The following is a 27,249-nucleotide window of genomic DNA, read 5'->3' on the forward strand; positions in this document are numbered from 1 at the left end:
GCAGATCCGAAAGGCAGGTTACTCGGTGGAAGAACTCATGGAACGGAGCCATGAGAACTCTCTTTTACCCCGGCAGCCTGATGCAGGAGCATCTGGTCGACAGGGCACAGACCGAGAAAAGGCAGACAAGGTTTCTGAAGAAGATTGGGAGAAGTGAATATTTCAACAAATGGACAGCAAGACTGTCAGAGTTTTTTTTTATCATTTTGTTCTTCAAGGATTAACTACAGTATTTATTTTATTAGCTTAAGTGTCTTTTTAACTTGTTCTGTTTCAATTGTAATAACAGGTCCTAACTAGAGTTGTTAAGGGCTTGTAGTTATAGGCTTTAAATTTAGATTATTATAGAATTAGACAAAAAGACCATAAATCAATGTAAAGCATCAAACCCTTACGGGACAGAAGGAAAAGACAAACTAACAATAGCCAAGTCACGTAACTGGAGTAACTGTCAAGTAAACTGTAATCTGGAACTAACAAACAGTTGTCTAACTGCTGAGCTATTGTATAAGAAGACAGAAAAGATACATGAAAAAGGTTCTGGAGTGTGACATTGAAAAAGAGAAATAGCAGAGTACAATTCATTCCTTCATATATTGTTCAGTGCATTCTTAAATTTCCAGATTGTGAATTTATGTCCTCGAAGATAAAACATGCATATACAGTGAATTCTTTTCATTCCATCTAATACAAATAAGAACCGTGACAGAGTTTCACACAAAATCCACGCACATTAATCTATATTCATTTTTTGTTTACTTTCACACATTGCAAAGTAACTATTATAACCAGGTATCATTACTCCGAGAGGCAAACGCGCATATATATCAATTTCTGTCCATGAAAATACATTGCAGGTCGACACAGTAACAGAGCAATCCAACCACAAGCGCTTCACGACCAGCCGAGGCCGAGGTCAAGTGGAAAGCGAAAGGAGTCGGGTAAACAAAGCAAAGAAACAACGGTCCTCAAACCACTGGTAAGCAACAGCACCGAAACCCAAATTATTACATTTACTGTGTAAACAAATTGCCGGGTATAAAACTACCAACGGCCAAGCAAACGAGAACCCAGAAGATTTCCTAAGTATTGCTACAGAATGACCGAGTAACGAGAGAGCAAAGGACCGAGCCATTAACCGAAAGCTACCATAGAAACCCTCTGAATTACAGAAGTGGGTTGAAACCTCACGCAGACCTGACTCATTATCAAATACAGACAACCATAACAAGCAATTACAGTGCAGACCAAAAGCCACAGAAAAGGGTGGATTAGAAACAGAGCTACCCGGAGGATAGACGGTCGAATCTCCTGCAAGGCCACGGGACCAGTTACCTGCAACCACCATAAGACAACATTGTTAGGGTCGCAGACGTATTCAAGTTCATGCAACAACACATAGCTCAGTGAAAACAAGTAGAAAGAGCAGAGGGAGAAAAGACCCGTATATGGCCAACGGGGTGGAGCCTTACCTGCTGTAACCAGGCCCATAAGTCGCAGAAGCCCAGTGATAACCTGACCACAGAGGAGCTGTGAAGGGTTAGCCGGAGTTCGAATCGAGAACCAGAGCTTATAGCATGAAACCAAACCCTCACCTGAACAAACGGAGTTGCATGGTAGGTTGGAACCAGAGATGGGTTTGAAACCCTGAGCTTATCGCCGAGACGGAGCCGAACACCTGAACCAAAATCCATATACAGAGCCGAATACCAGAGCAGAGCCACAGAGAGTGAAACATAACAGTGAAAAATGACTAAATGAGCGCGAACTAGCCGAGGAAAAGGGCAAAGGAGGAATTAGGGTTTGCCAAATCTCGAGACGGACAGGTGGAGCGTGGAGAGGCGGAGAAGTACAGAAGGGTGATTAAATATCACCAAACTCATAAAAGCACAATCAAACAATATCCATTAACGAAATAATCACGCAGGTCCACTTCGGATTTGGGAGTGTGGGACACGTGGGCTGGGTCCCCATCATTTAGTCATAGTTTAGCATCCGTCTACTCTTGTGTTCTCTGAACGCTGTACTACTAAACATTACTCTTGAGTAAATAGCCGCCTCAGACTGAGTACACTCTTGAAATAAAAAGTCGTCCCTGGGTTGATAATTAATGTGAAGGTAATTAGGAGTTTAAAAGACACCTTTTTATCGCTCCACATTTTGGCGCCGTTGCCGGGGATCTCACGCAAGTGGTGATGTAAGCACCACCCATTTCACTAACTAATTGACAGGAACATTTGAAGAAGGAGCCTTGAAGAAACACATGAAGAACATCTTCTATTATGGTAAGAAATGGCTCACGTTTCTACTTTTGAATTTCCTATCAAAGATCTAGGAGTGACACAAATGCACATAATTCCCCCATCTTTACCAAATTTTCATGGTTTAGAAAATGAAGATCCAGATACATTTTTATTTGAGTTCGAAATACTTTGTAGAGGATATGATTATTGTACTAATGATCAAAGATTGAAAGTGTTTCCTCTTACTCTAAAAGGAGAAGCTCTCCGATGGTTCATGAACCTACGTGGGAATTGCATCCAATCATGGGAGAACATGAAGAACATATTCTTGAAGAAGTACCAAAACTATTGCAAAGCCAATGAAGATATTTTCGATATGATACAAGGGGAAGATGAAAGTTTGGAGGATTATGTAGATCGATTTCATTATAACCTTCAAAAATCAAAGCATAAGCATTTGGAAAAAAAGATCTTAAAAACACTCCTTCTTAAAGGAATCAAAGATGAATGTTTAGAAATATTAAATCTGATAGGAAAAGGTGATGTTTTTCAGTTGTCATATGATGATGTTTGTGAATTGTGCATAAGGTATTCAAGAGGAATCTCCAAGGCTGGTAAGAATTCTAGAGATGTTTGTTCTTTCTTTTCCAAATCTGCTACAAGTATAGGAGACATAAGAGCTGAAATCAATGTTTTATTTGAAAATTTTAAAGTTGATTTTATTAGCTCTCTAAATGAAAAATTGGATGTTTTGCAGGTTCATAAAAATGAAGAATTTGATGAAGTGTTTTGTTCTCATGACTGAAAGGAGCATCTCATAGATACTCACTCTTCCTTATCTAGGATGGAAGTAGCATATCAAAGAGGTAAGGAAGCTGCAACAAGGCCTATAGGTATGGTTCAAAACACTTTTTCTCCATTGTCATACTTGCATAATCCATTATGGAATGTTAATGTGTTAGGGTAGCCATGTCAATTTCAATATAACCACCTATCTTGTTTACAAGTTGGGCATGGTTCATCTTATGATGGCATGACTACTCTCCCTCATCTTGTAGCACAAACATATTCTCCATATTTTTCACCAGCTCTTCCACAACATCCTGCTTGCATACCAAATTCATTCACTCAACCCAATCAACCACATCATCACAATGCTCCATTCCTTACACATTTTCCTGCTCAACTAATTCCACACCCTCACCACAATAAACCAGTACAACATGCTTACAATGTTGAACTGCCAAATTTACCCACCCTTCCCACCCATTCTATCTCACATGCACCATTAGAGAAAACCTACAATGAGATTCAGAATGTTTTAAATTCTAAAATTGTAGAAGCTATGGAAGAAAATGAGGTTTCTTGTAGGATGCATCAACAAGTTATTTTAAAAGACCAAGAACTTCATGGTATGATGGCTATGGGAAATCAAGAAAGTAAAGGATATATTGAAGATTGGTTTCACTCCATCACTTGTTTGCAACATCACTCTATGCTTCAACAATTTTTGAAACCATCTTTTCAAGGGAAGTTGGCTTCTCATACCCTAATTTTTATCAACATGCATTTTTCGAATTTGGGTATGTGCATACATGAGGCCTTATTTCTAACATGGTTCCACTGGAAATACTCTTATACATAAACATAATCAATTCTCAAAGAAGAGTAGGATAGTGGAGAAAATAAAATAAATAAAGAAATAAAACAAACACATTTTTTTTATTTTTGTAAAACTAGTTGTTTCTTTTGTTGCAACATGCTATCGAAATCAACATCGGTGATAATTTTTTTTTAATAATTTGTGTATGTAGATGAATCATAATGGAAATAATAAGTTCTACAAACACTCATTTTCATTTTTATCACCAATTTGAAAAAATGTTTGAATTTCATTTTTTTTTTTGGCTTGCGGGCTTGATGAACTTTCTGGAAAAACAGTCGGGACAATCATGTTTTGAGGGACCAAAAGTGAATATTTTTAAAACTTGTTTCTACCCTAGGTATCCCTTGATGTCTAATTTCTAACCCAATTTGAACCACTCAATTTGGATTTGAAACGAAAAAGTTAGAACCAAAACATTGACCGAATATCTAGCGGGCAGCTCAGGAACAGAGTTGGGACAGTCAATTTTTGGAGGCCTAAATGACCATATTTTTAAAACCTGTTTCTATGGTAGATTCCCCTATCAATCTAGTTTACAATGCAATTTGAATCACTCATTTTCGATATCGTATGGGGAAGTTATGATCAAAATACTGACTGTCTATCGTAAATCAGCACTCTTAAAACTCTGTCTTTCCGGCTGTTCCTTACAATATTTGACCTATCAATTCTTCTTGTCTTCAAAACATGTTTCTATTGGAGATCAATAAATGAATATATTTTCATTTCCAATTTGAATCATTCGAATCCGACATCAAACGAAAACGTTACGCTTGAAATATCAACTGTTGGTCTAAGCCGGGTAATCGACAATGACTCTATTATGCAGGTTGTTCTAACTAAAATTGACATATCATATCATTGAATATTTAAAACCTGTTTCTAATGGAGATAAAAATTTGAATTAGCTCTCATTTGGCTTTGGAATCACTCAATTTCGACGAAAAATAAAGAAGTTGTGATTAAAACACTGCAGGTTAGTATGATTGGCCACTGCTCTCTCGCAGGTAACAAATAAATTTTACTTTGTTATTTTCTCTGTGGATTTGTTCTACAGAGTAATTAATTGTTATTTTTTACATAATTCTTAGATTAGGGGAGCCTGTACACCTCTCTTTCTTCATGATTTAATGTTTTATTGCAGGTAGATACTCGTTTTTTTGCAGGTCTTGGGAAAATAAAGAAGGTCAATTTATGGACGAGTGATTTTTGAAAGAAATTTTAAATGAAACAAAGGAATTTCATCCAAGTCATTACCTAACGGATTCATAATAGAAGAAATGAAGAATTGATTTCGATTTGAAGATTCATGTCTTGTCACTATTGCCAAAACATTTTTCAAATAGATCATTTTTTTTGACATAACATCATAGCTGTTGTAACTCAATTTATTTATTTACATACTGCTTTTTGTTGTTTTTTTTCTAATTTCTCTTATATTTTGTGTTTTAGGTGTTGCTTCATTCAAAGTGAAACTCATCCTCAGCATCAATGCAGTGAACAACTAATTCATTCTTTGCGTGTTTGCATTTTATGGTTGTGTATTTTGTTGTTCCTTTTCTGAAGGGACAGCATTTGTGTGCATTTTTGTCGTTCCTGCTGTTCCTTTTTCAAAGGGACATCATTTTCGTTTTGCTATTTATTTTCTAAAGGAATAACACTTTTTGGTTCAGCCATTCATTTTGCTGTTCCTTTTTCACAGTTCATTTTGCTGTTCCTTTTCGAAATGGAACAACACTTTTTCACTTTCACGTTTTGTTGTTCCTTTTTGAAATGGAACAACACTTTTTCACTTTCACATTTTGTTGTTCCTTTTCGAAATGGAACAACGCTTTTTCACTTTCACGTTTTGCTGTTCCTTTTCGAAATGGAACAGCTGTTGTTCCTTTTCGAAATGGAACAACACTTTTTCACTTTCACATTTTGTTGTTCCTTTTTGAAACGGAACAGCTGTTGTTCCTTTTCGAAATGGAACAACACTTTTTCACTTTCACGTTTTGCTATTCCTTTTCGAAATGGAACAACACTTTTTCACTTTCACATTTTGCTGTTCCTTTTCGAAATAGAACAACGCTTTTGCACTTTCACATTTTGTTGTTCCTTTTCGAAATGGAACAACACTTTTTGCACTTTCACGTTTTGCTGTTCCTTTTCGAAATGGAACAGCCGCTGTTCCTTTTTGAAATGGAACAACACTTTTGCACTTTCACATTTTGTTGTTCCTTTTCGAAATGGAACAACTGCTGTTCCTTTTCGAAATGGAACAGAACTTTTGCACTTTCACGTTTTGTTGTTCCTTTTCGAAATGGAACAGCACTTTTTCACTTTCACATTTTGTTGTTCCTTTTCGAAATGGAACAGCTGTTGTTCCTTTTCGAAATGGAACAACACTTTTGCACTTTCACGTTTTGCTGTTCCTTTTCGAAATGGAACAACACTTTTGCACTTTCACATTTTGCTGTTCCTTTTCGAAATGGAACAGCTGCTGTTCCTTTTCGAAATGGAACAGCACTTTTGCACTTTCACGTTTTGCTGTTCCTTTTCGAAATGGAACAGCTGCTGTTCCTTTTCGAAATGGAACAGCACTTTTGCACTTTCACGTTTTGCTGTTCCTTTTCGAAAGGGACAGCACTTCGACACTTTTCATTTTTGATGTTCCTTTTTCAAAGGAACGGTACTTTTGATTTTTGCTGTTCCTTTTTCCAAAGGAACGGCATTCGCATTCTCACATTTTTTTGTGTGTATTTTTTCTTTTTGGTGTGCATTTCCTTTGTTGTTCCCTACAAGGAATAACACTTTTTTGAGTGTTTTTGTTGTTCATTCAAAAAAGCAACACTTTGGGAGTATTTTTGAGAGCAACCCTTTTCTTCCTCTTGTGATATTATTCCTAATTCATCTCAACCACATTTTACCGATTCCCTTTTATGGCTTGAAGTACACTACTTTTATCAGGACAAGAATTATGGGTTCTTTTGAAGCAAAGTTAATATCATTCACGTTATAACCTTTAACTGGACAGCTCCTTGATGATAGATTTTTTTCAGAAGGGACACAATTATTTATATATCACTTTACTGCATTGTTTTCTGTTGAACATGATATTGATTGACCATCTTAATACCATGCTGGTTCCACCCTTCCTGGTTATAATCTTCTCTGTCTGTAATAAACGAGATTATGGGTATTTTTTTTTTCTATTGACATGTTCAACTTCTTCCACCATCCCTGCTCTTAAGGAGTACTGAGCCTCCCTCTTTTTATCATCAAAATGTGTAATAATAACAAAAAAAAATTCGCAGATGGAGGATAGGGGGTCTCATTACGAGCCAGCCTACCATGTTCATAAGGCTGTAACAGAGTGACATTCCCGTTATGGCCACCACACCAGGGTTATGATCCATTGGATAGCCAAATTATCCATGGAACAGGAGGTCTCATCACGAGCCGGCTTGATCACTTTTGCTACATCCTAGTGAATGGCAGTGTGGTTATCTAGTTACCATGCCAGCACATTGATCTCTTCTGTAGAACAACACTCAAAACTCTCTAGTTATAAATTGAGGATTCTGGCTCATATGGGTTAAAAAGCAACCCTACCGAGGATATGGACGCCTGCTGGCAGCAGCGGCTCTGCTTATGGTATTGAAGTTATATCTTATCGTCAATTATTATTATAATACCCTTTTCTTATTTTTCTTTTTTTCAGAGAAGTTATTTCCTTAACTTTTTCCCTGTTTTGAACCTTTATGCATGAGAAATTGTTTTATGATCAATCACATCATTTTCAGCTAGAATACCGTCAGCAAAGCATCTTTTTTAGCATATTGTTGTCCTTTTTCGTTTTGCATAAACTATCATCAATCCAAAGCATCCTATCTCTTATTCATAACTATCTTTACACACTTTGCTCTCAATATAACCATAACTTTCACCGTCCTATCATTGATATGTGTACTCTGCTTCATTTACTATTGTATTGTTCACTCCCTTGCCTTGTCATCAACACCACCCCTTTCATATCCTTTATGGTTATGGAACCCATTTTCCAATTGGAGGGGGGAATGTATGCATTATGGGGTTGCATGCGATATGATTACTACACTTTGCCATACCTTGTTGATTTGACAACATATTAGTATTGCATGTATACATAAGTTTTTCTAATTGAAATTTTGCATGCATTTTATTTGTTGCTATTCAAAGCTAACACTATGGATTCAAGAACATTGTATGCAAAATAGTGCTTTGTTTACAGGAGAACAACAAGTATGGGCATAATTCTATTCGTAGCATGACCACACTATTGCACTTCACAGTAGAGGCTCGCGAACGTGAACAATTCTTCAGCCATGATGTGCTTCCCTGGATTCCACCTTTTGCATCACTTTCAGCACCAACTCTGCCTACATCCGCTTCAACAACTGTCAGTCCATATATGTCATTCCACATTTTTGGAGGTAAAACTTGAGGTAAAATTGCATAGTTTTCTAATTTACTATAAATGTAGGAGAATCTAATGAAAATCCATTTTGAGCATTATTTGTCATCCTTCATTCCACATCTTTACCACTTCCCCTTTTTCAGCAGCATGTCATTTTTGAGTGTGGGGGAGTGTTCCTTTCATTCATTTCTTTCTTATGACCACGCCATTCATATTCTTTATCATCCATTGCTATTCTTATTCACTCTCAACACCTCCCTTATTCGATGTTGTTTTACACCAAGCATAGAATTCAACAGCTGGTAGCAACCACCTCTATTTGTTTTCTAGCATCTCATGAGGACATGCTAATTTTTCGGAGAGGGGGAGGAATTGCTATGCATGATGGATGATTTCTACTTTCTTCCTTATTTAAGCCATACAATTTCATTTTTACACAGTGCAGAAATTGATTTCCACATATTTTTAAAACTATGAACTCAATTCTTGTGATTTTTGGAAAACACATACGTATCATCAATACAAACCCACACAATTTCAAGAAATATTGGTTCATAAATTGCGGAAATCATGCTCTCACCTACAGCCATTTTGTTTATATCTCATGATCCATGCATCAAAACGATCTGATTTTTGGATCATAGAAGCTTTCATATATTACAAATCTACTTGAAACATTTCAACAAAATCTGGTTTGTAGTTTTTGGGAAAATGGTTAAGGAAGTTTGTTGTTATCTATGTCATATTTTGCTGCAACTTCATACATATAGTTGAATGTCAATGTAAAAATTGTTATGCCTTCATCGAGATTGCTAAAATTGAATATTCATTAATTGAGGAAGAATTCATTTGTTCTATCCATTTCATGCGCTGAGATGAACATATTTTTTTATTGCTTGGTTAACACATGGGTTTTTGTCTTTGAGTTGCATGAGGACATGCAATATATTCAGTTTTCGTTGCATGAGGACATGCAACATATTGAGTGTGGGGGTATGTTGGGTCGTTAATATGCCATTATTATTATCACTTTTGAACACTTATCCCACCCATTTCCACTATTCTTCATCATATCATTTGTTATAATTTATCATTTAAATCCATTTTATAAATGATTTATGCTCTTATGAATGAATATTATCTATTCTCCTTTATTTCTAATAAGTTGATGATTATGCATTATTTTATCAATGATAGTTCTAATAAGTTGGTTATAACATTATTCACCATTTTTAGCCTCCAAGGTAACTTCCAGATTGAAGATTTGATTTTTAAATCTGCCAACTCAGAAATTCGCTGGTTTAAGGAGTGACAGTTTTGCGGTTGAGATTATGAGAAAATGAAGACGAATTTGAGAAATCTGGAACATGGGTTTTGTCCAGAACGGGCCCAATTAACTTTTCCAAAGAATGGTTTGCCCAAATTCGGCTTGTACAGAGAGAAACGTAGGGTTCTTTGAGCACGATTTTCTCAGATTTGCAGTTGCGGCCGTCCTCCAAACTTTAGCTGCAAACCCAAATTCGTCTTGCTTTTGTTGAGAGATGAAAGGAAATATATTTTCTTGTTGATCATCTGGTTAGAATCAACCCAAATTTGTAAAAGAAATCATGTTGTAATTATCTATGTTATAACTGCTCTCTGATCTTTCTCTATTTAAATGAAAACAAAGATCAGAGAGGGGGAGACTTCAGGATGACTTTGGGGATTCGAATGATGGCGAATTGATGATTTGAATTAGAGATTCAGAAGCAAGGATTCATGATAGGATAGGAGGAAGGAAGGATTGTTTTATGCTGTAAGTCTCAAAGCTTCAACTATTGTAATGATTTCACTATTTAATGATTAATACATAATTTGGGTGTTGCTGTTCACTCTTTTCCTTCTGAAGTAACCCAGCAGCGTCCGCTGGCGGCTAAGGGCCCAACCTCTGGTGGAGTACGCTGCTGCTGTTGTGTATCATATCTTTACAATTGCTACTGTATATTATATTCTTTTGATTTCTGCGTGGTTTGCTTATCTTTATTGCTTGGTAATCTGACATGATTTTTCATATGCTATTCCATGCTCTGTTACGACTAATTCATTAATGGTTTCATTCGGGAAGTTTATGTAAGTGACTCTATATTGTGTGAATGAATCTTTTCAGAGTTGATTGCATGTTCACTATTTAAACCAACTGTTTCTGTTACAGAGCCTTCATATTGAATATTGCCGTATTGGATTCATTTGAATTCTTATTTATGAGAATCCGGAAGTAATATTATTCTGTCTGGAACTTAGTCATATTCTCTTGAACCATCAGATTGCTATAGTAAGTGTGTTGTGTATATATGATAAATGTTGTTCCATAATTCATTTGTGAATATCGCCTCATAAAGTAAAGTTCATTGAAATTTCTTGCGAAGATTGTTATTTTATTGCAGAATGTGAGTTTGGTTCAAGTTTAGTTTTGACTCGCGAGATTTAGTTCTTTTGATTGCTGTTTCATTTACTACTGTACTATTTCCTTTTGCTATTTCATTTTACTTGCTACCATTCCATTTCCTTGCATTTACTGCTTTGGTGTGAGAGAAGGTCTAAGGCTGTAGTGAGCCAGCAAGTCGCTGCTTAGCTCCCAGACCTATGGTCCATGCTCTAATTTCCTTTCCATCAGTTTCTAGAGGGATGGGTTATCACTTCCGCACCCTTGACTGATAAGCTGTCTTGTGTGATTTTATCCTTTTGAAATAATTTAGTCATAGTTTAGCATCCGTCTAGTCTTGTGTTCTCTGAACGCTGTACTACTAAACATTACTCTTGAGTAAATAGCCGCCTCAGACTGAGTACACTCTTGAAATAAAAACTCGTCCCTGGGTTGATAATTAATGTGAAGGTAATTAGGAGTTTAAAAGACACCTTTTTATCGCTCCACACCTGGGAGCCCCGGATCGGGAAAAGGAGCTGGTTTTTGAAGCGCGTCACTGGGAAAACAGGGCTAAAATGGTAGGGCTTAAGCACTTAGTCACGTTGGGAGCCAGAGGACCGTGGGCAAAAATGCAGAAAAAGCGCCATTGTGCGAAGGTGGGACCCACGACCTAGAAATCGGCGGTTTTACCCAAGGTGCCCTTGAACGATAATAGGTTTTGGAAAGAAACAGAGCGAGCACCCTCAGTGATCAATGTATGGTAGTGGAGGAGAGAGAAAAATCTCCGCAATCACGTGTTATCGATCGATCAAGTCAACTGCGCTCGACGTGTGAATGACGTTGGATCTGGAGGAGCCTAGATCAGACGGCTAAGATTGTGCCTGATGGACAGAGCGGAATTGACAGGGGATTAATCTGTGATTTAAGAGGATTTGGAATTCGTTGACTGCCATGGTGGAGAAAGCAATGAATTGACGAGCAGGCTGGCGCAGGTTCGATGAGGACAATGGCTACTCCTTGAGCATTCATGCTGACGCTGAACAGGGAATTCCAAGCACACAAGCGACAGGCGAATTGACGCAGGTGGGAGAGGAAACGAAGAGGCATGGAGGTCGAATGGCTAAAGCCATGAGCAGAGATAGTGAACAGAGATCAAAAGAGAGATTCAGAGTCCAAGCGACCCAGAGAGAGACAGTGAACAGTGAACCCTAAGAGGAGGACTGAGCACAGAGAGCAGTAAAGCCAAGCAGAGGAGACAGAGGGTCGAGTTGACCACAGGTAGCATCGAGCACCAAAGAGCTTGAAGAATCAAGCCTTCCCATAGAGGAATCTATCCGGATTGAGCATCATAGTTGGCTATTTCCACTGTAGACCAAGGGTCACAGAGCCGGTAGGAAGAACAAGAGTCTGTGTACTCCAAGTGGCTTGGGGAATCCAAGAACCACCCTGCCAATCAAACTCTGCTTCAGGAGAACTCATATTGAGTCCCTGCATTATAATTTCTCTGCTGAAAGACATAATAAAACAAGGCTACCACTAAAGCTAGACCGGAGACGTAGCCTTGGAGAATAGGGTGAACTCCTTATTAAGAATTGCTTGTGTCTTTGTGTTGCTTACTTCATTTCTCTGCTGTCTTTCCATTCAAAATGTCTGTGTATTGGCAATCTGATCGATCCTTTGTTTCAATAACACAGAACACACACACTAGCACATGAGTCTGTAATACCTTTTTGTTTAAGAAATCTTCACTGAGGTCACTCATAGGGTGATTATCAGATCATATAATATCAAGCCCCCACTGTTCAAATGGTTGCTCAATGTTAACTGGTTGTAAAGGAAATGCTGGTTTTCTTTGTCTTTCGCTAGCAGTTTGGCATATCTTATATTTCCTCATGTAGTCATGGGCATATTTGAACAAAGTCGACCAATAATATCTAGCATGTAGTATTTCATGGGCTGTAGTGTCTCCTCCAAAATGTCCACTTGCTAGGCCGTAATGCAGTTCCTACAAAACCGTTTGTGCTTCAACTTTTTCAAGGCATCTTAATAAAACTAAATCATAGTTTCTCCTGAATAACACATTATCAATGATTTCAAAGTGTTTAGCTTTTAACCTTAAAGAACGTTTATTTTTGTAACTGAATTCAGGGGGAGCATATCCATTTTTTAAATAAAAGATGAGATCAGCATATTAGGATTCACAGTCAATGATACTTATCTCGTTTACTTATGCAGTACTATCTGAATCTTCATGATCAGGTATATTAGAAGCTCCTGCCAATAACCTGCAAAAACATTTCCCTCTAACAATTTTTGTTGGTTTAATATCAATGTCATACTCTTGTAAATTTGTTACCCAGTTAGCTCTTTTCTCTCCTACTTCTCTTTGAACTAGCAATTTTCTCACTGCGAAGAATGGGACTATTACTTTGGTGTGTGTTTTTAGGAGGAATGGTTTAAAATGTTTGATAGACTTAAATACAACGAAATATTGTTTCTAAACTTTGGAACAATTGAGCTCAACACCCAGTAAATTAGAACTAATGAAAGATATGGGCGCTTCCACCTGTTGATCATTGATCTATGCTAAAACAACGACATAAAATGATTGAGTGGCCAAAGTGTACAAAATAAAATGACTAGAAAAATTCGGAGCATTAATGATTGCTTGTTTGACTGAATTAAAGGCTTCCCTTTCGTTATGTCCCCATTTGAAGATTGAATTTTTCTTGATCATAGATTGCAAGGGTAAAACAATGTGAGAAAAATCAGTAATAAACCTTTTTGCAAAATTTATCTGTCCCAAGAATGATTGCATAGATTTTTTATTATGTGGCAAAGGGATATCAGAAATCTCTTTTATCCTATCAAGATCAATGTATATGCCATTTTTGGATACAATAAACCCTAAAAGTTTACCTTCATTAAGAGAAAATAATGATTTCTTGGGATTTAAGGAAATGCCATATTTTTTGCAATGTTCAAAGATCTACTTTTAATCATGCAGATGATTTCTCTTTTTTCTTAGAATAGACAGTTATGGAATCTAAGTAAACAACAACTATTTTATTGATCAAACATTTGAAAGCTATGCCCATAGCTCGTTGGAAATTAGATCCCACATTTATCAAACCAAAAGGCATTTTCTAATAAGTATATGTTCCCCATTTGGTTCGGAATGTAGTCTTTAATCTATCGTATGGATGTACCAAGATCTGATTGTATCCTGAAAAAACATCAAGAAAAAACATTAACTCTGAGCTAGCTATTGATTGAAGTATCTGCTCCATGGTTGGTAATGGGAAATTATATTTTTGACAAGCCTTATTAAGATTTCTAAAATCTATACAAATTCTAATCTCACCATTCTTTTTCCTGATAGGTACCAAATTTGAGACCCATTTCGAATGTCTGAGAGGAAAGATTATTTTGGCTTTAAGGAGTTTGTTCAACTTTGATTTGATTTGACTCTCAAGATTAGGGTGAATTTTCCTTAACTTATGTTGGACAAGTTTCTCATTAGAGATCATTAAAATTGTGTGTTGGATGATAGAGGTATCATAAGTTTTCAGATCTTCATAATTCCAAACAAAAACATTTTTGTATTTTCTTAATAAACTAATAAAAGAAACTCGTTCATCTGATGAAAGTCCAAGTCCTAGATTGACATTTTGTGGTTTGGCATCAGTGCCAAGGTTTATTAATTCAAATCTTAAGGTTGAACTTTGAAGCTTTGAATTAGTGACCCTTTTGAATCTATCCTTAATATCATAAAGATCTTCTAGTTTCACCACAGATTTAGGAATAGGATTTTCATTGAGTCTTTGCTTTAATTGAAGATCATGATCACTTTCATCGATAATTTGATCGTCATAAGATCCTTCAGATGTCAAGAAATTTAATATATCCTCATCATGATTGAACACACACCAATTGGTGGCATTATCTAGGACAGATGGCCAAAAATTAATTCAATAGAAAATCTATCTAGACTATAATCCTCGGATGGAAGGAGTTTAGAAGCAAAATTAGCCAGGAGATCTGTTGCTACATTCTGTGATCTAGGAATAGGAGAAATGTCAAATGCTAGAAAATGAGTTATGAGATCTTGAACAAGTGATTGATAATGTTTTAGATGCCCCGAAAAACAATGGATAGTATTTCTCACTTGTTTAATGACAATTTTGGAATCACCAAATACTTTCAAATATTGGATATTTAGGCCTACTGCTTTATAGAGACCTTGAATCAATGCTTCATATTTTGTAGTATTGTTGGTACACTCAAATTCTAATCTACATGATAACATCATTTTTTCTCCTTCAAGACTGACTAAAAGACATCCTACTCCTGCATCATCATTCGATTTAGATCCATCAAAATATAAAGATCAAAATTAAGTCTTATTTACAGGTTTATCTACAAGTTCATCTACAACACTAACACACTTAGAAGTATCGGTATGGGAGAAATTTTTGATTTGTGATATGACACTATTAACAGGAAAAGGAGATTGCTGAGCATTGAAATTCCCAAAAAATGATTCAGCCAAATAGTTTCCAAGAATGTTATTATTGAAGGCTACAGGTTGATTTTCTTCTTCAAACTCAGTTACTGTGTGAGTCAAATGTTTTTCGTGATCAATTCTGATTTGATTTGGTTTCCCATTATAGGGAAGCCACATGTGAGACCAATCAGTTGAAATATAACCATGAAGTTTTTCAGACCAATCTATGCTACGGATCAAACCATAAAACTTAGGGATGTCAGCAATTAATATATCAATTCTTTGGACAACCCTAGGATCAGCAGATAATCGGATAGTAAATGAATTTATTTCTCCTAAAACTTGAACCATAGTTCGATCTAATTGGACAATATAAACTGTAGACTTCTGGGGTTCAATATTTAACTTGGAGCAAACTGATGTTGGCATTATGTTTGATGAAGCCCCTGAATCAATCAAGAAGTTATGCATATTTCTATTGTAGATCTCATAAGTCAAGAGAAAAATAGGAGTATGAGAATTTGATCTATCCCCAATTAAAACAGCATTGGTAGTATGCACCTTATTAGATGGTGGCTTACCTGATCCTCTAGCAGCCTTTGATAATACACTAGTTGGAAGAGGAGAAGAAGGTACTGCATTTAATTCTTTAAGGAACAACTTTTGTTGATGCTTGAGCTTGCTAAGTTCATGTAGAGAAATATTTGCTCGAGTCTTCTTCATATCTTCCACTATGTTATAATCCATGGAATCTGAAACTACTAGCATTTTAGATGATGAGGGAGGGTTGGACGAAGATGATTGATTGTGGGGAGATGCAACCAGAGCTTTCTTTGCGGGAACTTTCTCTTTAGTAACAGGATTTGAGTTTTTCTTCTTTTGATTTGATTGATTAGGCTCTACTATACTTTTACTTCTGGTGTTTACTGACAGAGCTTCCTATTCACTTTCATTATCAGAGTTGGGTAGGATAACGTCCCACATTCCATGACATTCAATTGTTTCATCTTCTTCCGTTTCTTTAGCTCATAAAATTGTATCTTCTTCTTCATTATCATCCAGGTCAGATTCTGCATTAGATATAGCATTAGGTGGTTTAGGATTAGTTGGCTAATTTATTTTAAAGTTCCTAATGGTCTTTTCATAGAAGTTTTAGGTACCTGCTTTTTTATTTCAACCATTTCATTAGACATAGTTTTAAGAACTTTTTGTAAGCCTTCCATGTCATATGGATCCTTGGTTGCTTTCTTATTTGAATCATCTCTAAAGGTAACTTTCTTGGATTTCCTTTCTTCTAGAGCGTTTTTCTTTTCCAAAGCAAGGATACGTTTTTCAACAACTATTGCTTCCTTCATATTTTCTACTAATGTTAGTTTGGCAGCCCTATCAACGAAGATGGCTATGTTTGAAGGTAGAGCAGAAATATACCAGTCATTTTGGACCTCCTCACTAGGCTTGGATGTCACAGGTATTTTATTGAACAACTTATTGAAGCATGAATTGAAGTCCTTAATGGGCTCTTTTGATTCGGTTTTCAGGTTGGAGAGGTCATCAATCAAAGTTGTTGTAGACCTATCATCTCCAAACTTAGTTAGAAATTTCTCTTGGAAAGCATCCCATCTATTGATAGAACCTGGTGGTAATGAAAAGTACCATGATCATTCTGTGCCTGGTAGAGTGTATGGAAATAGTCTGACAACAACATCTTCTTCCGTTACTCCATTCAAGTTAATCGATAACATGAAATTTTTTATATGTTCTTCCACTAACAGGCCATTGTCAGCATTAATTTAGGTAGCCATTTTTCAGGATGTGCTGGTAATTTGGTCAAAGGCGCAGGCATTTTGATAGCTCCTGGGTTGGTCCATGGCCTTGGTTGAGGTTGATTATGTGCCATTGTTGAGCCATTAGTAGAAGAGGGTGATGAAGCAGTTGAAAGTGATTGGGTAGAGGATGTTGAAGCCCTTGTACCTGTTTGGAGTATGATTTGAAGTTGGGAAATAGATGTATGACCTTGCAATGGTATGGATGGAATGGACGATGATGAGGACAAAGTCTCACTGTTAGATTCTGATGGTGCCTTTCTAGCCCTTTTTCGACTTGGTAGAGGGAATTCAACTGGTGGAATGTCGAGCTTTTCACTCTTTTCCCTAGTAAGCAGTTGCGATGGGATATATTGGGAAGTAACACTGCCTTGGGATAACTCATACTCTTCTTGGGATATTGAAATCCCATGGAGTTTATGAATCAAATATTGTACTTCAGGAGGTTCAGGAGAAGAACTATCTAGCTTGATTAGGGTTTCAGCAGTGCGTTTTGTATTTTTCTTTTCAACTTCTCACTTAAGAATAGGATACTTAGAATGTGAAGGAGAAGTTGGAGGTGATGGTGAGGCAATTTTACTCTTGAATGGCTTGTAGATTTAGATTTACTCGCCATTCATAGTTAGGCCCTCCTTCTAGTGCCAAAAATTTTGATGCCTCGAAAATTGTAGCACCAACATTGGGGGATAACCACCCAGTCTAGACCTTACTGTAGCTCCTTCTTCGTTTGGTATGTTGGCTCTGATTGGATATTATGGGACCAGTTTCCCAATAAAGTATGATTTGATGAATGGGTGTTTTAAATGTATAAAAAGATGATAGGTGGTTTAATCTATAAGCTCTAAAATATACAGATATATCTATATAATCCTGGTGATCTCATAATAATATGATTATTGATGATTTCTACTAAGACAAATGATAATATAGATTATTCACTTATGTTAGCAGCTAAATCTGCCTTAGGCTGAAGGAAGGAAAAACTTAGGGTAACCACAAACCACGCTCAGTCTGGTAGCTAGCCCTACCAGAGTAGGAGAGGGCTCTCTCCGAGTCACGCTCAGTGAATGGATAAGCAAAAATGGTCTGAGATGACTTACAATGCAATATTTACCTTAGGCTAGTAAGTGAATAGGGATTTTGGAAAAAGATTTAATGAAATGACCGAGTTTCTGGGATGTTATGGGACTGGCGCTCAGCAAAGAACAGAGAATCGAATATGAAGGCACAGATTATTTCATGAGGCAAGGTAGGCGGAAAATGTAGCAATTAAGTTTGAGGCACCACGGCATGAATAGATTGTTGAAGAAGGTGAAAAGGGCATAGTGACATGAATCCTTTTCAACAGAAGAAATAACACTGAAACATGAAATTTTCCCACAGGCAAAGCAATAAAAATTGGATTCTACCTAATCTCACTCAGAAAATTTCACTAAAAATGATCATGAAATGAATTATGAAACATAACTAAATACATATGAACACATAAGAAATAAACTTGCTACACTCACAACCACAAGAATCGCATGAAACAGAGCTGTTGCCTTTCATTAATTCTCTGTCAAAAATACATAGTGAAGAAACAAAGTTTCTTTCCCATAGTCTCCCAGAAGTTACAAGCCAGCCAACCCTTTGCAAATAACTTGCATACAATATATAGAATGTGTGAGGAAGAGATAGAATTCCCATGGGTTGGTAAGTTACTCAAATCATTACGAAAAGGAGATGGAGAGCCAACTATCAGCTACAGGTGCAGCGCTCTCAAGCATGACATTTGGCTGGGGTGACCCTTTGCATTTTTTTGCCACTTGGATAGATGCCCATCTGGAGAGAAAACTATTTAAATGTCACCTTTGGTGCAAAAAAACCGAAGTGTATATGACCGGGCCCACTTGGAGAAGTCGCGACCCGAAATTTCGTGAAACGGAAGAAAATTGGCAATTTTTTCTCTGTGCGCCACGCCATTTTCTCTGTGTGTCGCGCCACTTTGGGGCCTGTTTTGGGGCACTTGCAGGTGTCCAAAATGTGCCCAAGTGGGCTTGTTGGAAATCCTATCTTGTCTACTTTCTAACCCCACTAGAATTTTCAAATTTGGTCCTCATTTTCCCCTCCAAATCTTCATTCTCCCAAGACTGCTTTCTGTGTGTCAAAAAAGTGGCAGAGAGGCCATTTTTGGGTGTTTTTTGACCTTTAGGAGACCCATATCTTGTCAAAATTTCTTGCCCGGACACCAGTAGTCATAATTTATGTTGAATCAAAATATGCAAGCGGTTTCTCCATTCGAGCCCTAGAATTTTAGCGTCGTGCCAGTGGCGCGGCGCACAGGGAGAAATTTCCTGTTTTTGTCCAAAAAATCAAAATTTGACCAAAACTTCCCCAAATTTGCTGAAATTTGGGCTAGAGGTTCCTTATGGGGTGCCATGCTGAGCCAAGGAAGCCTTAGCCAATATTCTAAGTCTATCTTGCTCCTTTTCCCATTTTTCCCTTTTTGATGCCTTCCTTAGGTTTGCCTTCAAATTCCTTATTCGTGCCTTGCAAACCTTGTTCCGTGCCCAATAGTGGTTTTTCATGTTCCTGAGCATGTCCCTGTCCTTGTGTGCTTTCATTGATAGCTTCTCTAAGTGGATGTGGATCCTCTTGAGCCAAATCTCTCAATCAGCCTCTATCTCCTACTGAATAGGTGTCTTCTCATTTAGGATTCTTTGGGCAGCCCGCTGGTCTTCACGGATGTTTTGCAGCTCCATGATCTCATGCTAGTCCTCAAGCTGCTTGTTTCTCTGCTCCAAATACTTGATGATCCATTTGGCCCTCTCCACATCTGCATCATCATCCTGAATGAGGATGAAATCGACCTCCTGTTCACCTGATGGCCCCTCATCATGCATAGGTTTCTTGTCCTTGTCCTGTATTGCTCTGAGGGGAGCATCAGCAAGCAAATCCAACTTAACCTTCTCTTTTTTCCTGATTAGGGTTTCCTGGAGTATTTTCTTCAACTGCTTGATTTTGACTTTGGAGACCTGATTCCTTGTGTAGCAATGAGTAGCCATGCGTCTTTGAAATTTGTTATCTCTTTTGGCCTTCTTAAGAAGATTGTTTAAATGGAAATTTACTTTGTCAAGCCAAAACTCCCTATTTTCATTGATTTCTCCTGTGGGCATGTTCTCTTGAAGCTGTGTCACTTTGGGTCTCCTCCTCATATTCTAATGAAACCCCGGATGCCATGACTATTGTTTTAAAAGTTGAATTTGGGCTGCCCTTTGATTTAAATGAAGCTAGAAGTTGCTTTGACAATCTGCCACCAAGGGGACAATTTAATAGGGAGCATTAGGATGGGGATAATATAATGGGAATAGGGGTTTATAGGAGAATTTTGTTTAGGGATATACAGGGGTTTTTGGGGTATTTTGATAGGGTAGGGTTTGGGTTTTTAGCAAGGTAGGGTTTTAGGGTTTGTAAGGTAGGGTTTGTGTTTATTGAGCAATAGGAGGAGGGGAAAGGGAGTATGATCTTGGTAATGTTAGGGTAATGATTATGGGGACAATGGCATAGGGGAATAAGGAGCAGGGGTAGGGTAGGAAGAATAACCTTGGCAGCAACAACATTGTAGCAAAAACCCTAGCAGAACAATCTTTCTTTGATGTCTTCTTGTGTTTTCTTTATGAAACTTTTTGCATTCAATCACAGGCAATAAACCATCATATCTCTATCAAATTTGATGCACAAGTGAGTTTATGGAGCCTACCTTGCAATTTGATGGGCTTCACAAGAAATTTGAGGCAATTTGGCACAATTTCAGGCCCTTTTTTCCCTGTGCGCTGCGCTCTCTGTGTGCGTCGCGCCAGTGTAAATTTTACACTGGAAAATCTCTCCCAGTGCGTCGCGCTCCCTCTGTGCGTCATGCTCTTTTCCAGGTGACTTTTGGAGGCCTTCCCAGTGTCAAAATTGGGCACAAGATAGCGCGTTGGAAAGGTATTTGAGTCTAATTTCCAACCCAACCAGAACTTTTCAATTTGGAGTTCATTTGCCCTATCAAAAGTCAAATCTCCCAAGACTGGTCAAAATGTGCCCAGTGAGGCTGCCTCAAGGCAGAGTGCTGTTACAGTCAACTTTGGAATGCCTTCCTCAACTCCAAATTGAGCTCATGATAGCTCATTCGAAAGATCTTTGTGTTTAGTTATCATTTGACTCATCCAGTAAGTCATTTGGCCCACTTAGCTAGGCGAAAACGTGATTTTCCCAAGGTCACTTTAGAGGTGCATCAATTCTCCTGAGGCAACTGTATTTTTGACATTTCTCTAAAACCATGACACCTGTGTAAAATGTGAAGGAGGTTTTTCTGCCTTTGCCTATTTTGGACAAAAACCTCTCTCATTTTTCATAAATTCATCTTTGATTTCTCAGAAAATACATTTTAGTGAAACCTACCCCGATGTGTGGAACAAGGGATTTGTCGAAATGAAGCGAAATGAAGGGGATAGGGAGCTTCTAAATTCTTCAGGAAATTTTGGGAAGTAGAGAGGGATGTTAGGAAGTAGGGGAAAGTGGAATCTCTGAAATTGAGTGAGGGGAAGGGGTCCAAAAAGGCAAAACACATGTCCAACCTAGAAAATTGCCAAGATGTAGCAAGAAACTAGGGTTTGTGCGAAAATGAGGAATTTGGGGGATCTCAGTGATGGGAAGTATTTGATAAGGTACTTTAAGGATAGGGGAAGGTGTATGAACATCTGGATACAAGTTTTGCTGATGATTTGTCTGTCGAAGAGAAATTGCCTTCAAAACCCTAGGAGAGGGAAATGACCTTACCTAGGCGCAACTGAAGCATGAACAAGGTGTAAAATGACCCAATGGGACTTGACATGATAATGAAAACTATATGAATGATGGTACACTCAGCTGAACTTTGACATGGACCAACATTTGGACAACTTTGACAAGGGTAAAATCAAACCCTAGACCCAATGCCTGGTGACCAAATTTTGCTTGAAGACTCACTGAAATGACAAAATTTGACCTTGACACATTAAAATCACTTTGTAAGAGCATGTTTGATCACTGGAGGAAGGCTGTAAAGACTGACACTAACAACTTATCTACAGAAAGATGTATTTAAATGATGATTACTTTGAATAACAAATCAAACAAAGTAATGTGAAAACATATCGCATAACATACTAATATTTATCATTGACATATGTATACAATATAACAATTCTAAATCATTCAAAAGTGAAATAATATAGAATTGTTTGAAACCTAAGAATATATCAACAATAACAAATCAATGGAATGCTAATTACATAAACAAGACAAAAAGAACAATGATAGAACTACCATATGCATTTAGGTCTCATTATGCAAGCAACAATCTGGTTCAATCTTCTTATTCTGAAAACTCCAAGAAGATACAAAAATGTAAGTCTTTATGAATCTCTTTCACAAAAAGTCTAAACCTCGATCCACAGCTTATAAAAGATAAATTAAGAAGTGCAGAATTGCAAACTTCTCAAGTCTAGTTTTATACAAATTGAGGACCCTTTCTAAAATGACATGAAAGGATATTTATAGTAAAATTAAAAACACACTGTCCATAAAAATTGTTGAGAGTTGTTGGAACCGTGTTCATCAAAATATGGGATTTTAATTTCAAAAATAGAATCGCGATAACCTTTGAAGAGATTCATCGCATCTATGTTTTATCTTGTATCTTCAACTGACAAATTGAGAGCATGGTTTGGATTTCTAGAGGATGACTCATCCTGGAGTGTAATTGTCTTGTGTATGTTGCATCTGAGAGCTCAAGCATCATGCGATCAACAACATCAATAAGGAACTTGATAGTCATTTGTTGGATGTGTGGCTTGACCACAAACAACCAATGTGCATCCCAGTTGAGACTTTGTACTATGTTGAGCTGCTCCTCCTTGGTGTCCAAATCTTGCTTCCATTGCTTCTCTAAAATTTTTGCCTTTGGAAGATTTCCCGGGGAACAATCAAAAATTAAATTGGCACTATATAAGTTATCATTCACTAGCTCAATAAAATTATTCATTATAGCCCTGGCCGTGGAGGTAGCTCTTTCTTATTTTATCAATTGTGTTTCCCATTCTAAAAACAATATCTCTTTATGAGACTCTTCAATTTTAGATAATTTAGCAACTCTTCCATCTTCTATGCTTTGCCAGGAGAGATAATTTGTGACTTTATCATCTGCATCTTCAAATTATAACCTAGTATTGACTACTTTATTAATTAGTGATGTTATTGTGATGCATAATGGATCAATAAGAGATATTTTCTAGAAGAGTAGATTCAACTGTTGAGATAAAGCCCTATTTTCCTCTAAGGCTTCCTTCTTAAACTCTTCAACCTTGGGATAATCTTTGAATTGTTTTATAGAGAGTTGAAACTGTGTGATTTGATCTTCCTTAGATTTAATCTCTTGTTGATGTGTCAATTTAAGCTGCTCGAGCTCTTGAGAAAGTTGTTGTTGTCTTTGAATGGCATGTTAGTCAAACTTTTTTTTTTTGAGGTTTAATTCTTCTTCAAGCTGCTAACTCTTTTGTTTCTCTACCGCTAACTGTTCTTCAAGTTGATTAATCTTTTGATCCTTTTCTTTGATCAATTGGTTAACTTCAATTGCTTTATCAATTGTGGTAGCTGTGTATGCCCCTAAAAATTGAGATAACTTATTCAAATCCTCAGAAGGATTGACCTCTGAATCTTTCCATATGACATTCATAAATTCAGATTGAGGAGCTTTGGATGATGTTTGGTTTATTTTCCTCTTTTTCCTCTACCTTTTGACTACTTCCCTATGTTTTGGGCTATAAAACACATCCAAGGGTGGAATTTCCTCATTTTTCAATGTATTCTCTCCTAAAGGATTTTCAGGGATTATTTCTATCTCTTTTTGAGTTGTGTCTTTGTTGGGTGTCTCTTCAATCACCATATCAGGAATAATGGGTCGTTGTGTTCCGGGAGGCACTGATGTGATAATGTTTTGAGGACCATTCTGAATTTTGATATGTTGATCAAATTTCTCCCATTATTTAATCAATATGGGATCAATGTGAACATCATTGTTTAGTTTTTCACTGGCCTTATCACTTGTTTCAACTTCTCTAGAAATCTTTTCTATAACTTGCTCTTTGTTGTGTTCTGCTTGGTGAATGATTGGTGTAGTACTTAATAAATCTAGAGGTACTGTCATTAACCTCTGTGTCCTGTATTCAATGAATTTTTCCATTTTCTTAGCACCCAATTTGAATCTTTCCAGATGACTTACTATTGAGAATAAATCTACTAAAATAAATAAGTCATCAAACTCATCTTCTCATGCATGAATTTATTAACTTTCATCTTAGTGGTGAAATTGAAAGCAACCTTATTTGGGTCATATTTTCTTTTAGGTATAACAGCTAGACTCAGATCCTTTGTCTTGTTTGCTTCCTTCTCAACATGTTTAAAATCATGCAATGAGTAGGTGTCGTAGCAAAGAGGAAAGGCAGGCCACAACTATTTCTTGGAGTCTTTAAGATTTCTAGACATCCCATTTTCCACTATCTGGTAGGCTACTTCCCTGGCTAATAGTTTATCTGGAATGTAAAGTGGAAGGACATGAGGATCTATAATGCTACCAAAAACCCTAACATAGGTGAATGCCTCTTCCTCGAACCAACCGTTGATTGAGGTTAAATCAATGCTAGCCTTGTGAGGTAGCCGAGGAGCAGGTTTATTAAAGATAGCTTGATGGATGGGTAGGATGAAACCATGGAAAATCATGTATAAATGTTTCTTGTATTCAGACTTCCATAAGTATTTATGGTAAAAATGAATGGGTGTTGGATCCTGAACCATCCATTTCCAACCTAAGATGGGAAAGTCGGAATTAAAACAAATTTTGAAAACTATGTAAGCACTCATATATAATGGGGGCACAACTCGGGTAGTGACACATTTGTTCTTTCTATAATCCAGTATTTGACTAGCCATTTTATCTGATAGGATAGTTGCCCAATCCATCACAAAGAAGTTTATCTTTGATTTTATCAATGGAATGATTTCAATAAAAAATCTAGCATAATCGGGGCTTCCAAAGAGTCTACACATCATAGGAGCGACATAACAATATGGAGATGCTAAGGAGTCCACAGAATACATACTGGATGATTCATGTTTGTGCTTGTTTGGAAAGTGTCTCCATTGCTTGATAGGATCTGATTCAATTTGATTCTCCTTCATGAAAGCTTCCAGGAATGATTTGTTGTAGCGTTGCTCGAGATCTGGCAAGTGATACATTCTCTTGACGTCTTCAGGTTTGAAGGTTCCAAACATCCTTCCATCAGCTATGAAGAAAGATCTGTCCATTATGTTAATGCTCTCGATTACCCATCTTACCATATCATTATATGGCAAAACCTTCGCATGGGCCGCTATTTGATGGAGGAAAGAGCTGGCCAGATCATTGAGCATGTTTTCTGATTCATCAGTTCCATCAGCTATTGCTTCTTCTTCTATCTCCTTCAGATTTTCATTTTCAAGCGAAGCATATATGTCTTCCCACGAGATCTTAGCAAAGCCTTGACAAGTAGTATTTGAGATTAACACCAATTTTCCTTGTCTTTCTTCCAATTTAAGGGGAGCCTTTGTATTTCAAGCTTTCTTAGACATCTTGACTGACTGCGTGATTCTAGATTTACATTGCAAAATGAGAAAGAGGAGCGTGATAGGCAAAAAACTTTGAGAGCAGCCAATATAACTAATTAAAGACTAAAATCAGTATATGCGCATTAGATGCAAAAGATCTCATATATTACATAGTCACAAATGATGAAATCCTTAAAGGATTGTAACCATAACTGCCTCTTAATGCTTTACCATAACTCATGACATGAAACTTTAATGTCGAATTAATATATATCACATTGCAAGTTTTCCAACAGTCCTTTTAGAATAGGTGCCATAACTCTGCTATTTTGTGATTAGCGATTCTATTATTTTAATATTTATATAGCCATCACATATCACAAATTGGGAGTTACAAGCGCTATGTTCCAAAGAATTCTTTGTATTGTTGTGATTGCGATGAGTGATGAGCTGGCACGTAGAGTTGGCGGGTTCCTTTTCAAACTTGGCAAATCATGTTTTTCCTTTATAATTGATTTAACACTATATCGCGAGTCTCCATAGTATATATTACTTGCTTCTATTGGGAGCACAATATGCAATATGCAATTGCGATAGTTATATCACATCACAAAGTTTCAATGGAGTGGTTTCAATGTTTTCCTATGGATCGGTGATATGCGATCGCAATAGCCTTATCACATCACAAGGTTTCAATGAAATGCCATAACTTATTCCTTAGGATTAATGATATTTGAAATGCGATAGTTATATGACATTGCATGTTTATAAATGGATCATTTCAATTTAAAACTTTGCGATGAGGAATTTGTGATGACTTTGATCGCATCACAACTTTTCAAATGGATGTTCATTGGTCTTAAGCAATTGTGATTTGTGATGAGCGGTTCCAAACACTCATAAAGCAAATTTTATATGGAAAGTATGGAAAATCTATTTTTACTCAAAACGTTTTATTACTTTTTATATCCTAAAGGGGACCTATTTCTTATTTAGCATCTTTAGACTAAGATTAAAAATTTGAAATGGGGTGGTTGTTGTATAGCACAATAGATTCCCGGATATTCTCTTCCTCTTTTTGCTTTACTGCTACTAGGTGTCTCTTGATCCTCCTCCTTAAAATGATTTCTAACTAGGAAGTTATCCCAATTATCTCCTAGGCTTTCAAGATGAAATTCAATGAGTATTTCTATAAGCCATGGTGATACATGGTGTTTTCTATGAATTGGAGCCTTTTCTGAACATTCCTGGACATTTTCCTTAAGCTATTTAATAGAAAATAAGGAAGATTGATTTCATTCTCTTCAAGAAAATGTATCATCAAACGATTGTGGTAAAAGAACATATAACCAAATCTTCCTTTACAGGTAACAAATTTTTGAATTACTAGCAACAAATTTCTCCATTTACCCTTAAGTTCTGTACTAGGAATTCCTTTCTTAAATATAGTGATATCAATACCTGGAATTTTCAAGAAAGTCTTCCATTCTTCTCCTTCAATGCCCATGTTCAGAACCAT

At 36.9% G+C, this 27,249-nt stretch overlaps 1 protein-coding gene across 1 annotated transcript; it reads right to left on the reverse strand.

Annotated features, from left to right (window-relative positions):
* Positions 1 to 916: 916 nt before the first annotated feature.
* LOC149147065 (uncharacterized) lies at positions 917 to 27,249 on the reverse strand. The gene is made up of 3 exons (XM_089441704.1): positions 27,141 to 27,249; positions 1,473 to 1,595; positions 917 to 1,335 (listed from the first exon to the last, which is right to left on the reverse strand). The coding sequence occupies exons 1-3, from the start codon at positions 27,247 to 27,249 to the stop codon at positions 917 to 919; spliced, it is 651 nt and encodes a 216-aa protein (XP_089297830.1).

The sequence above is a fragment of the Pinus tabuliformis genome, chromosome 9, assembly GCF_031772625.1.
Source record: "Pinus tabuliformis cultivar Carrire ecotype Pingquan chromosome 9, CPIR1, whole genome shotgun sequence".
NCBI classification, from domain to species: domain Eukaryota; kingdom Viridiplantae; phylum Streptophyta; class Pinopsida; order Pinales; family Pinaceae; genus Pinus; species Pinus tabuliformis.

What these genes read in the sequence shown, in the direction of transcription:
- LOC149147065 (XM_089441704.1), bottom strand. Translation starts at nt 27,249, where the DNA reads ATGGTTCTGAACATGGGCATTGAAGGAGAAGAATGGAAGACTTTCTTG. An exon ending in TCCTAGTACAGAACTTAAGG is followed by an intron (nt 1,596 to 27,140) that starts GTAAATGGAGAA and finishes CCGTTTGTTCAG; the next exon opens with GTGAGGGTTTGGTTTCATGC. An exon ending in TATGGGCCTGGTTACAGCAG is followed by an intron (nt 1,336 to 1,472) that starts GTAAGGCTCCAC and finishes TGGTGGTTGCAG; the next exon opens with GTAACTGGTCCCGTGGCCTT.